General features: G+C 35.7%; 1 protein-coding gene across 2 annotated transcripts in view; it reads left to right on the forward strand.

Annotated features, from left to right (window-relative positions):
• Window positions 1-13,090, forward strand: part of CHD2 (chromodomain helicase DNA binding protein 2) — a 135,253-nt gene that overhangs the window by 45,687 nt on the left and 76,476 nt on the right. For both annotated transcript variants that reach the window (XM_036734619.1, XM_036734620.1), the window contains exons 14-16: window positions 2,235-2,451; window positions 7,651-7,740; window positions 8,653-8,843. In XM_036734619.1, the coding sequence (XP_036590514.1) occupies window positions 2,235-2,451; window positions 7,651-7,740; window positions 8,653-8,843 (498 nt within the window). The remainder of the gene's footprint in view (window positions 1-2,234; window positions 2,452-7,650; window positions 7,741-8,652; window positions 8,844-13,090) is intronic.

Genomic DNA, 13,090 nt, shown 5'->3' on the forward strand with positions numbered 1-13,090 from the left:
TAATGCTCTCTATCTCTTGTTGGGTCATGAATTCTTCGCTTTTACATAGATCTGATAGGTAAACTATTTATTTAGATTTTAGTAGAAACATACACTCTTGAGGGGGAAACTGTTGCTTGTGCTACACCCTATAGTATAATTTGCCACTTGAAGGGATGCTTTGGCTGTCCCGATCGGAGCAGATTTTTCAAAGATTCGTTAAGATCAGTTGTGCATTCTGGCTAACTGATCTGCTTCTTCTTAAGGGTTTTTTCCCTTAGATCTGAGTTGCTCAAAGTGTAATAATCACTTAATAGAAGCAGTGGACACATTGCTTCTACTAAGCAGCCTCTAGAGCATGAACAAGTGCTTTGTGCCTCAGGGAATTCCACTAGATTATCTCTGAGGTCCTAGCAGCTTTTACCATTCTGTGACTCACTCATACCTACGATACCTACACATACACACACACGCACACGCACACACACACACACACACACACACACACACACACACACACACGCACTCTCTCTCTCTCAGTCTATTATAAAATAAACTCTAATTCAAAAATAAACTTTGGTTTAGCTAAAAGAACCGTGTGATACTGCACACCTGGTAGAGTCCATCATGACATACTAATACGTAAATGAATAAATGAGAAGTCTTACAGAACTTTGGCTGAATGTGAAATAGCCATGTGTGTCTTGAGAACTTTAGTCTGTGAGTATTATTGTCCTGAACCCTTTAGTGTTTGCCCAGAATGGCAATAACTTTACCTACTTTTAGTTCAAGGGAATAACTGGGCTAGTGAGAGCACTATGCGTTATACTGTCTCATATTTGCCTCAAAGTCTGCCAGAAGGGAAAAACAGATCATTACAGGTTCGAGGCGTATAGTAACATTAAACTGAATTGCTGTTATAATGTGATCTCACAGAATCACAGAAAGTCACTTTCTTAATCTGCCTGTTTTCCTACCCTCCACTGTTAGACATAGTGAAGAGGAGAGAAGTCATATAAATGAAAAAGAAAAATTCTTCCTTAAAATTAATTATTTTGGGGGGAAGGAGAATTAACTCAAATATGGAATTTATAAAAATACCTAAAACTAAGCACATACTGAGCATTATGGAGGCATTCTTTTCTCATTTTCTCTACCTTTCCTCTCGACCCAACTATAAATTGAGATAATATCTGTAAAGCACTTAGCATAGTGCCTGGCACAGAGAAGGCACTATATAAATGTTTATTTTCCTCCTTTCCTTCCCCATAGTATGGAACTCCAGATTTTATGTTTAATTATTTTTATTTATTGAATATCAGTTGTTTCCTGTTTCAGACTTTAACAGTGAATAGGCTGACTTTAATACTTTCTGTTTTTTAATTTGCTATTTTCTTATGAACTTTCTTTCTCCTGGGTCAGTGCCTAAATATTTGTTAGGTGATTTCACTCTCAGAATTCCATTTATTCCATAATTTACATAAAATATTTCAGTTTAAAGAGTAGATATCCGATGTGTATGCATGGATGTGGATAGAATAAAGTCTCTATCCATTAATGATTCAGCTCTGACCTTGACTATCCATCAGTTGTCACTTTCCATTTTAGGAAAAGCTCAGGTATTAGAATAAAGGTCAAGGCTGCAATAGAGAAATCTAAAAGAAATTTGACTTTTTAATATAGACATATACATATATGTATATGTGTGTGTGTATACACACACACACACAGAGATATATATCTGTGGGATATGTATGTATGTATATATAGATCCCGTTTTTGATGAATGAGGTTTTAGGATGGCATCCATATGTTAATTCACCATCTGTTAATTGAGTACCTACTGTGTTGATGACACTGAGGCATTGTAAATGAACTTTTTTTCCAAAAGGATTAGAAAAAGAATGATATGTTTCGCCCCAGCTACTAATGCTTTCCCTTTCGAGGTTAGTTTCCATCTTCTCTGTGTATATCTTGTATGTACCTAGTTATTTTTATGTTTGTCTCCCTCATGAGAATGTGAGCTCTTTGAGAACCAGGATTATTTATGTCTTTCTTTGTGTCCCCAGTGCTTAGCCCATTGCCTTGCACAGAGTAATTATATTATTTTATATTGAAGAAATTGAGGTTCACCACTGGAAACTCTACTCATGCAGTGACTCATTGGCATGATGCATTGGCAGAGTAGATATTTTTATATTTTTTGGTTTTCATTAAATTGAATGGATGATTTACGATTCCTTTTTCCCCCCCAGGAGTAACAGTGTGATTCTTGCTGATGAAATGGGCCTAGGAAAAACCATCCAGACCATATCATTCCTCTCCTATTTGTTCCATCAACACCAGCTGTATGGCCCCTTTCTTGTAGTGGTGCCTTTATCTACTCTCACTTCATGGCAGAGGGAATTTGAAATATGGGCACCAGAGATTAATGTAGTGGTTTACATCGGAGACCTGATGAGCAGAAATACGGTGTGTAAACAAAAAGAGAACTGGATTATAATGTGTATCATTCATGTTTTATAGCACTTTCCTTAAAGCTGTTAATACTATAGAAAGTCCTGTTTGATAGGCTTATTGGTTTTATGCATCACAAGAATATAATAAAAACATAAACTTTAAAAAATATTTATTCGATTTAAAGAAAAACAATTGTTCTGTGTAGGCTAAAACCATTTACCAGTTATTACTCCCAACAGATGTAAAGTGTCCATATTGTTTCACATGAATACTACTCTTTTAAATGACAGCTACTTTATTAAGTGTTTTCATCTCTCTGCCTTATAAGTATGGAAACAGATGTCATATGGGACCACTTTATTCCAAGAGTCTTGCCCTAATTTTCTTTTTAAAATTATAAAATAGAGTAAAAAATCTGATAGTTAATTCATGTTATCTAATTCGTGTTATCTTACTTTTTAGGCAGAGAAATAAGAAAATAGTTATAAGCACAAGAGCTTATCAGAGCTCTTAAAAACTAGGGTTCTGTGCTCAAGGCCAAGGAGGTAAAAGGTTGAAGATGAGCTACATCTGAAATGAAAAGAATCTTTTCATCAATAATAATCTTTTCATAGATAATAAATATGTTTACATGTTGGCCTCCTTTTCCTCCCCAATAGAATGTAAGTCTGAGAGTATGGACAGGACAGTTTTTAATTTTATATTTGTATCTTCAGTATTTAGCCTAACACAATTCCTCACACATAGTAGGCATTTAATAAATGATTTTTGGTTTGGATAATAAACTTATTAATTTGGACATAATTATAGACACCAAGAAAATCAGCAGACAGTGGAATGAGGTATAGAGTTAGGAAAAAGGAATTTTTTCACCAACTATTCTACTAACTGGCATTATCTTGGACAAGCTAGTTTACCTTGCTTGGGATTCAGTTTCCTCATCTTCAAAGAGAGAAAGTTAGATGAGAAGATACCATCTATTTTTAATAGTCTGAGAATTTATAACAGGAATTGTGACTAAAGTTTGGATTTGTTTCCTTTTTTTCCAAGCTAATAGTATAAACATTAGTGTAGGTGCCATATTTAAAATTGGTAACTAATTTGAACTTGAGATACTCAAGCACTACCACTAGGTGGTATCAAGTAAAACTAAAGTTTTTAACCTGAGCTTAGTTTTGAAGGAAACTGAGGATTTTAAAAGATGTAGGTGAGGAGGGAATATATTCCAGGCTTGGGGGACAGCCAGGGTATAGAAATGGGGAATGGAGTGCAGTGTATAAGGACCCTGGTTTGACTGGACTGTGAGGAGGCTATAAATATTTGATATGTTAATTTAAATTATTCTTACCTTTTCATTAAACGATCTCTAGCAGGTATTACTTTTGTGCCCTAGTTTTGAATTATTTTAAGTATCACAATACCCAGATGAAAGAATCCACAGAAGGTGAAGTACAGTCTTTAAAATGAAACAAAGCAGAACCCACCACCCAAAAGCAATCTTCATAAATGATACAGATCAGTGTTGGCTTGTCGTAGAGTTCAGTTACGTCATTCTCATCTAACCTGTACTCATGTGCTTTTCACAGCAAACATATATATTGAGGTGTCTTTTAGTAAAGTTGTATTTGCTGCTTTGTGTATTACAGCTATGACTAGGTTTTCTAAGGTCATGCTAGTGATGTATTTGGAAGGCTTTACCAAACTGCAAAACTAATTAATTTAGTATGGGCTTGGTGATAGATTGAATATCTTTTTTCTAAGCCTCAACTTGGTTAAGTTTGGAGAGTCTTATCATCAGATTGAGTTCAAGTGATCAGTTTTCTTGGCTGTAGCAAAATTTGTAGACTTCTTAAATTAGGGTTCTTAACTTGGGGTCTATGAATAGTTTTTTAAAGATTGTTGATAAGTGTATTTCAAAATAGTTTTTCTTGGTATTCCTGTGCATTTTATCTTACATATTTAAAAACATTATTCTGAGAAGAGCTTCACCAGACTGCCAAAATGGAAGGGGTGGTCTGTCATACAAAAAATGCTTTAAAAAAATCATTCTGAAACACAGAGAAGTTGCAATGTATTGAGAGGAACTATACCGATTAAGTCACAGATTTTTGGGCAATTAAATACACAGTACAAAAATTCATATGATGTCCATCTCTCCTTGTGTAGTTAAAGGTAAAAAGAGTGACGTCTATGCAAAATTATGAAATTATCTCAGAGAGAGAGAGAGAGAGTGCATGTGTATGTGTGTGTGTTAGGGTGGAGGTGGGGGGGGGGGATTCAGCTTCCCTTTCTCCTCTATACCAATTCTTCTTCTCTCCCATCAAAATAAGGAAGGCCCTACCTGATGCTAGCCAATTTTATTTACCTTATTCTTTGAGGTGAATTAATTTTGGAGATTCAGCATGGCATAGCAGATAGCCAGCCTCAGAGTCAGGAAGAGAAAGGATCAAGTCCTGCCTCTGACACATAGTGGCTTTGTAAACCATGCCAAGATACTTAGTCACCCATTAAGTCAGAGTACTCTCCAAGACTGGGTTGAAAAGATGAGGATCTCAGGTGGTAGAGAGAGTTTCCACACCTGCAAATTCTTACAGTAATGAAATCTCAGGTCTGAACAAAAAAATTTTTCTTGATGTATTTTCTCTCATCACTAACATGACATTGGGTCGACAGCAGCCTCTTGGGGCTTCAACTATAACAATAAAAATAATTTTTAAAAGCTAGCATTTATATAGTACTTTAAGGTTTTGCAGAGCGCTTTACAAATATTATTTCACTTGATCTTCACAGCAATCCTTGGAGGTAAGTACTGCAGTCATCTGCATTTTATAGATGAGGAAATGAGGCAGGCAGGGGTTGTGACTTGCCCTTGGTCATGTAACTAGAAAGTCTCTGAAGCAGGTTTTGGACTCAGATCTTTCTGAGTATAGGCCCAGCATTCTATCCACTGGACCACCCAGCTGCTTTATGAAATAAAGGGGTGGGATTTTTATGATTTCAAAGTTTCCTTCCAGCTCTAAATCCTATAATCTTAGAGATTATTTTTTCTTCCAGTAGCCACTCCTTGTACTTTTACCCCCAGCACTTAGCACAGTGCCCGATACATATTAAGTGCAGACATGCTTTTCATTCCTTCATTCTAATGATAACAAAGTTTCTGAAATTGTAACTTTTCCCATTTTAAAGTGTTCTGTAATCCATATTCTTTCCCAAATTCAGATTTAATATGTGTGCTGAATAGAAGTATTGTCTTTGTAGTTTGGGCATGAGGAGAGCACCTATTAATTGTATATTTTAATACTTTTGGTAGGGTGATCTCCTTTGTTTGAAAATACACACACACACGGTGAACTTACAGTCCTAACACTTTTATTCATGGAGTTTTGCCTTATATTTTAGCTATTTTCACTTATTTAGTATTTATAAGATAGTCTTGAAATAGAATCTGTCAAACTAAAAGCATTTTAATAGCATACTTTATAGGTATGACAGTGCTAGGTGCCAGGAATACAAAGACAAAATGAAGCAGTCTGTGCTCTGAAAGACCTTAACATTCCATTAGGAGAGATGACTTGTATGTATTTAAACATGAACAAAATAGTCGCAAGTTGATTTTTGTTGGGGAAAACACTAGCACTGCAGAGAATGAAGAAAGACCTAAGGCAGAAGCCTGCCTTTGAGATCTGTATTGAAAGAAACTGGGACTAGGAAACTAGGACTAAGGGGTGGAGGGAGTACATTCTAGTTGTGGGGAATAGCCAGCACAAAGGCCCAGAGGTGGGAGATGCAATGCCATGGCACAGTAATAAGGTCAGCTTGACCAAGTGAAAGGAAACATAAAAGATAGGAATGTGTAATGTGCTGTGATGGTAGGTTGGGGTCACATTGTGAAGTGCTTTAAATGCCAAACGGAAAATTCTTTTTGATCCTAGGGGTAACAGGGAGCCACTGGAGTGACCTGAGGAAAATCACCCTTATAGCTGTGTAGAGGATGGATTGGAATAGAGAAAGACTTATAGCAGGGAGACCAGTAAGGAGGCTATTTTAATAATGTAGGCAGCAGGTAACATGGGCCTGAACTGAGGTCATAGCTATTTGGGTAGAGGTGTTATGGAGGCATATAGGGCAGGATGTGGCAACTGATGGTTGGGGGGTTAGTGAATGAGAGGAATTGAGGATGACATCAAGGTTCTAAGCTGGGATGATTGGAAGGATAGTGATACCTTTGACAGTAATTGGGAAATTTGGAAGATGATTGGGTTTCAAAGGTGAAGTTAATGCATTCTCTTTTGGGCGTGTTGAGTTTGAGGTGCTTGGGGGACATGTAATTCAAAATATTCCATGGGCAATTGATGATGTGATGCCAAAGCTTAGGAAAGAGACCAGGGCTGAATATGTAAATCCAGAAATCATCTTCATGCAGTTGATAGTATAAGCTGAAAGACTTGATGAGGTCACAGAGTAAGAATATGGAGACAATAGAAGGGGCCTAGGATGGAGCCTTAGGGACACCCACAGATAAGGGCATGGTCCGTCTGAGAAGAAATTGTCTCATTAGGTAGGAGAATCGTAAGATCATAGGCTTCGAATTAGAAAGGATCTTAGAGGTCATCAGACCTAGCCTCTTTGTTGAGAGAGTTATGTCACAAGGTGCTAGAGGATTGTGTGGTCAGTAGTTACCACAAGCTATGTAGAGGTCAAGAAGGATGAGGTTTGAAAAAAAGTCCATAGATTTGGCAATTAAGAGGTTATTGATAACTTTGAAGAGAGAAACTTCAGTTAAATGATGAATCAATTAAAAAAGGGCAGTTTTTGAGGCCGTTATTGTTGTTCCCTTTCATGGTGGTGGCAGGAATAGGCTGGAAGTAGGCCCACTGTCCCAGAGATGATGGTGCTGCTATTTGCAGTCTCTTGGGCATAGAGTCTGTGTGTCCACTTCACAGGATTGTGGTGTCAGTGGTCATCTTACCTGCCTTGTTTATGCTATTTGCTCTCTCTCCCTTAGGGTCCTTAATTACATTATGAAGTTGGAAGCAAGAGGTGGAGAAGTAAATGAGAGAGTAAAGGCTACAATTGTAGACAGCTTTTTCTAGAAATTTGACTAAGAAATGGAGGGAGAGATGAAGGACAATAGCCAGAGCCAGTGTCCTTTTATTTGGATGATAAAAAGTTCAGTAGCACTTGGATTTCAATTATTGATTTCTTTTATAGATACGGGAATATGAATGGATCCATTCTCAAACCAAGAGGCTAAAGTTTAATGCACTCATAACAACATATGAAATCCTCCTTAAAGATAAGGTATGTAAGGCATGGTTCAAATTCATGAACACCATTTATGATTTGTCCAAGTTGTAGGGGCCTGTGTTTTTCACTTTTTGTCATAATAGTTAATGTTCTGATGCTTCCTTTTGACCTTGATGAGGGAAAAAAATAAGTATTTTGGGAACATGGGTAGGTGAAGAAACCAAAAGCTGGAAGAGACACTTAGAGATAACCCATTCCCACTTCCTCACATTTTACAGAAGAGGAAGTCTGGGCCCAGAGGAGGGAAGGGACTTTCCTGGGGTAATACCAGTCAGTGATAGATTCAGGATTAAAATCCAGCTCTGCTGTTCCTAGTCTAATGGTTGGTAGTGGTGGTTGTTTTAATTATCCATTGTACTATTTTCTAAAAGAGAACACTTTTTCGCTCTCTACAGGAAAATAACTTTCACACGAAACAAAATGAAGACTTTGAAACTTGCCAGACCTTTTGAGGATGGTCTTTATAAGAATCAAAACATTCCTTACAAAGATAGATATATTTAGTTCTAGGCAGATTCCATTAGTGCCAAGTTGATACAATCAATAGTTTCTGAGTATTCCTCAAATCCAAGTGTTGTCATAGAGCCTAGTCAAGAGGACAATGGTGCATGATAAAAAGAAGAGTACAAGTCATTTTTGCCTAGAATCTCCTTTTATTTGATCTTAAACTGGGGATGTGTAAAAGGGTGCCTACTTTCATAATTTTTTAGGGCTTGTAGTTCACTTTTGACTAGAGAATGCCCCAGTCTAAGCAGCTAAGACCACAAGCGATCTTTTACATGTCTAAGACAATGTGGAATGTTTTCCATACTTACATTTGTAATGCTGTTTGCATGGAGATGATTAACACTTGAAACCACTTGCCCATCTGACTCGGTGGCTCGTTTTGTTTTGTTTTTACTTTAGACTGTGCTGGGCAGTATTAACTGGGCCTTTCTGGGAGTGGATGAAGCCCATCGGTTGAAGAATGATGACTCTTTATTGTATAAAACTCTGATTGATTTCAAGTCCAACCATAGGCTCCTGATTACTGGGACCCCTCTTCAGAATTCCCTCAAAGAGCTCTGGTCCTTGCTGCACTTTATTATGCCAGAGAAGTAAGCTCTTTCCTGTGTACTTCAAAAGATGCTAGAATGTTTGTAATGCCAAATAATATTAAATCTTTTTATCATCCATCCGGGAAAATAAATGGCATGATTTTGGGAAAGTAGAGGTTGTAGCATGATTTTTAGTAAAGTAAATGCAGAAACAATGGTATCATTTTTGGCTTAAAAAAAGACGTAGGGGTCAGAATTCTTGGAAGTCACATCTTATCTGTCAGAAATTTTAAACTGACTAATTTGTAAAGGCAAATAAATATGAAATTTGGTAAATAATAATGATGTAGCAAACATTGGTCAGTCTCTGAAGTACTACAATGTGTAATTGGTTTAATTGAGAATGATTGAAAAAATTATTCAAAGTAAATGAAATTTTGAAAGATACTTTTATATTGATTTCAGATACAATTATCTCAGAAAGGCAAAGCAGTATTTACTAAAGTGCCTCTGCTAAAAGTATCTTTGTATATGTAATATGCTTATTCTATGATGCAGATCCACAAATTATTGGGCTAGGGTCTACATTTGCATTCTAAGACAATTCCAACTTTTGCTTTGATGCTGTTAAATACCTCCCATGTTCTACCTAGAGGTGGCTGTGTTACAATAGTGAAGGGTTTTCTGATGTATGCTGTCTTTCATCCAGAGCAAAGTAATGCCACTCACTGACTGTAAATCTAAGAACAAGTCCTTTGAATTTTCTTCCTCTTCCCCAAGCTCCCTGATTTTCCAGTAATGTTGTTAATTTGTACTGAATCAACCCTCATTTTCTCTTGTGGATTCTTAGATGTGTGAATGAGATAACTGATAGCAACATATTTCTTCTCTTTGAAAAGTTAATTTGCTTATAAGAGAATTGAAACAGTGATGGGATTTATTAATCTAATGCAAATAGTACTTGTAGCCAATCTTTCATCCATACTTTCTGTGTGTGTACATACACATAATATATATGCATACTTAAACCTATTATATATATGTACATTCATGTACATAAATATGAAGTAAAACTATTATTTAATCAACTAATATATAGTCTTATTTTCTTCATAAAGTTGTTAAAGTGAATGAACAAAACATTCTCTGAAGAGTTTTGTGAAGCATGTTGCAAATAGGTATTTGTTAAAATGATAGTGGTCCCCCAGAGCAGATATTGACTTTGGGAAAATAATACCATTTTCTTCAGCATTCATGCACATCTTAGGGGGAATCTAAAGGTTCAAGTCCTGTGATGGTATAGTAAACTTGTTTTCTGGAAGCAAATGTTTTATTTTGTCTACTTAATAAGTTTTGTGTGTGTGTGTGTGTGTGTGTGTGTGTTCCAAAGTTCATACTTAAAGGAATCTATGGCTAGGTGATATAGGATCTGTAGTGACACACAGAACTTTAGTATAATTGTATTGTAGAATTGTTGGTTTTTTTTTAAGTCGTTAAGCCAATATTCATCTAGTAAGAATTTACTGTCTTCGAGGAACTATAGGTTCTGAACTAATAGTACATCAGTATAAGACTCATCTTGCAATCTGTTTGAAGAGATAGGACTTCAGTGTTTAAAAGATAATAAAGAATGCCTAGGAGCAAATTTTAGCTGTCCTCATTCTGTATTTTCCATAAAACTTGTTTTGTGGGTAGTTTTCTCCCTTTTGTTTGTAGACCAGCTTTTTTTCAGTCTTTTTGCTAACTAATCTCATTATACATCTCTGGTTATAATATTCATCTTTAGTTGTCTCCATTTTGATTCTGAATCAGAATAGTCCCTGAGGTGCTTACAGAAGTAGAAATGGCATTAAAGAAAACAAAAATGGGAAAAGCAGCTCTATTGGATTGAATATAGATTGAGGAAAATTGTACTGGAAGTGATAGGAGTGTGAAGGCATTTAGGGACCTAAGTAAAAGGTATCTAGAGGAGGGGGAGGTAAAAAAAAAGTAAGGAAAAAGTCTCAGACTTTATTGATAGAACAAAAAAAAAAGATGACTGAGAAAAAGACACTACCAACGTTTATGCCTGTTTTTCCATCTAATAATAATAGCTAGCATTTATCTACATAGTGTTTTTAAGTTTGCAAAATGCTTTACAAATATTACCTTATTTGATCCTCACAACAACTCTGAGAGGTGGGTTTTATTATTCCTGTTTTACAGATGAGGAAATTGAAACAAATAAGAGGTTAAGTGACATGCCCAGAGTCACATAGCTAATGAAGGTTTGAAACCGGATTTGAACTCTTCCTGAATCCAAGTCCAGCACTCTGTTTATTGCTCCATTTAGCTGCTTTTGATCTATGTAGAATCTTTAAATTCTCCCATTATCTTTATCTTCTTGTGTACTTAATTTAAAAAAATTTTCTTGTTTCTTTTTCAGCCCCTTAAATCATTCTTTCTTCTAAAAGAATAGTCTCTAGAGAGATGGCAATTTATTTCGTTAATTGCTCTTACCTTTATAGTTGTATTTAATTATCTCTCTTGTTCATCTATTGTTTGGAGTGTTTGCTAACTGAATATTTTGCTCATGTCTTTTATTTATTTATTTTTGGTTGGGATACCTCTAATGCCTATGTTTTATTGAACATCATTCATCTTTTTTCATCGATTATTTGGTCCATGTTTTTTGGGTTTTGGGTTGTATCTTGAGCTCTTGCTTTGAAGAATATGATTATTCTGTTTGCATAAGAAGCTGCTAGTGAGTACAGAATAGTGTTGTTATTTGACTTTGCTTTCTCTTACATTGAAGCTCTTTTTTGTGGCTATGTGTTATTTGGTTTTGGAGTTGTTAAACTATCATGTGTGTTTAAGTTGGAAGCATGGTTTTTTTTTTTTTTTCTGTTTTTTCTGCAGGCAATTTGTGTATTGTTCTTGTTGGTGCTTTATTTTCTGTATTTAGAAGTTCTAGACAGTTTTCTTGTATTACTTCCTTTATTATGGTGTTCACATTTTTAATTTAATATAGTCTTCTGGGAGACTTTTATTTATTTTATTTATAAGTTGTCTTTGAGCGTCCTGCCTTCCAGATCAATTCTTTTTGCTTATATAGAGACAATATATTCTAGCATTATTACATTTTGCTTCTCTTCTTCTAGGTAGTCCTTCACTTCAGTATAATTATATTCTGAATCCATTGCTCTCTGCTTCTTTGGAGAGATTTGCCAACATGGATTTAAGTTTTTCTATGTTAATTATTTCTGCTGTTCAGGCAATAAGTTCTGACATTTGTTCTCTTCTGACTTGTTTTTATGTTTTTTATTTCTCTATTGAACCATTTTGGAATATCATCTTGTGGTTCCATGCTTTTTTGGGGTTCTAGAGGGTTTTATGTCTCACTAGAAGGTTCAGTTTCCTTTGTCTTATAATATTTTAGATTAGTTTATAATATTTTAAATTTTTTTAATATTTATTCTCATTTATCTGCTTGTACTATGGATTTTTTTTTGGAGGGGGGAAAGCAGTGCAATTGGGGTTAAGTGACTTGCCCAAGGTCACACAGCTAGCAAGTGTGTGTGAGGCCGGATTTGAACTCAGGTCCTCCTGACTCCAGGGCCGGTGCTCTAATCACTTTGCCACCTAGCTGCCCCATGTACTGTAGATTTTAAATGGAATTTTCTTCCTTTTTAAAATTTGGATGGTTTTAAGCCTTTTTTACTTATATTCCCTGTTACTAACTTTCTTTGAGAGTAGGTATACTTGGAGCTGGAATGTAAAGCTGACTCATCCTTCTTTCATGTTTGGGGAATTTATTTTTCAAGCATGATTTGGCAAATGAAATAAAGCAACGATCCACATCTTTATTATCTCACACATGACTGAACGATGTAGAGAATATAAGTCCTGTTTTGTTTACTTTGCTTATGAAAAGTATTTGACTTTGTGGAATAACATAGCCTCATAGGTTCTTCTAAAACAAAGTGTCTTCCATCCACATATCAAGATCATTCAAGATTCCTTGAAAGAGTTAATAATAGAAATGACAGTTTAATAACTGATAATAAACCTCATGAGGCATAAAATAGGGAGATGTATTTGTGCCAAAATATTCATCACTGTGATGGGAGAGGTCCAGTCAATCAGCAGGCATATATTAAGTACCCACTGTGTGATCGGGATACAAATACAAAGAATGAAACAATCCTTACTACCTGGAGGAAATATATAGTGAATAAATCCAAACAAATACCAAGTGGTTAAATAAAGGATAGTTTGAAAGGAAGGGCACTCACATTTGAAGAGATCAGGAAAGGTTTCATGTGGAA

This window comes from Trichosurus vulpecula, chromosome 8 (genome assembly GCF_011100635.1).
Source record: "Trichosurus vulpecula isolate mTriVul1 chromosome 8, mTriVul1.pri, whole genome shotgun sequence".
NCBI classification, from domain to species: Eukaryota; Metazoa; Chordata; class Mammalia; order Diprotodontia; family Phalangeridae; genus Trichosurus; species Trichosurus vulpecula.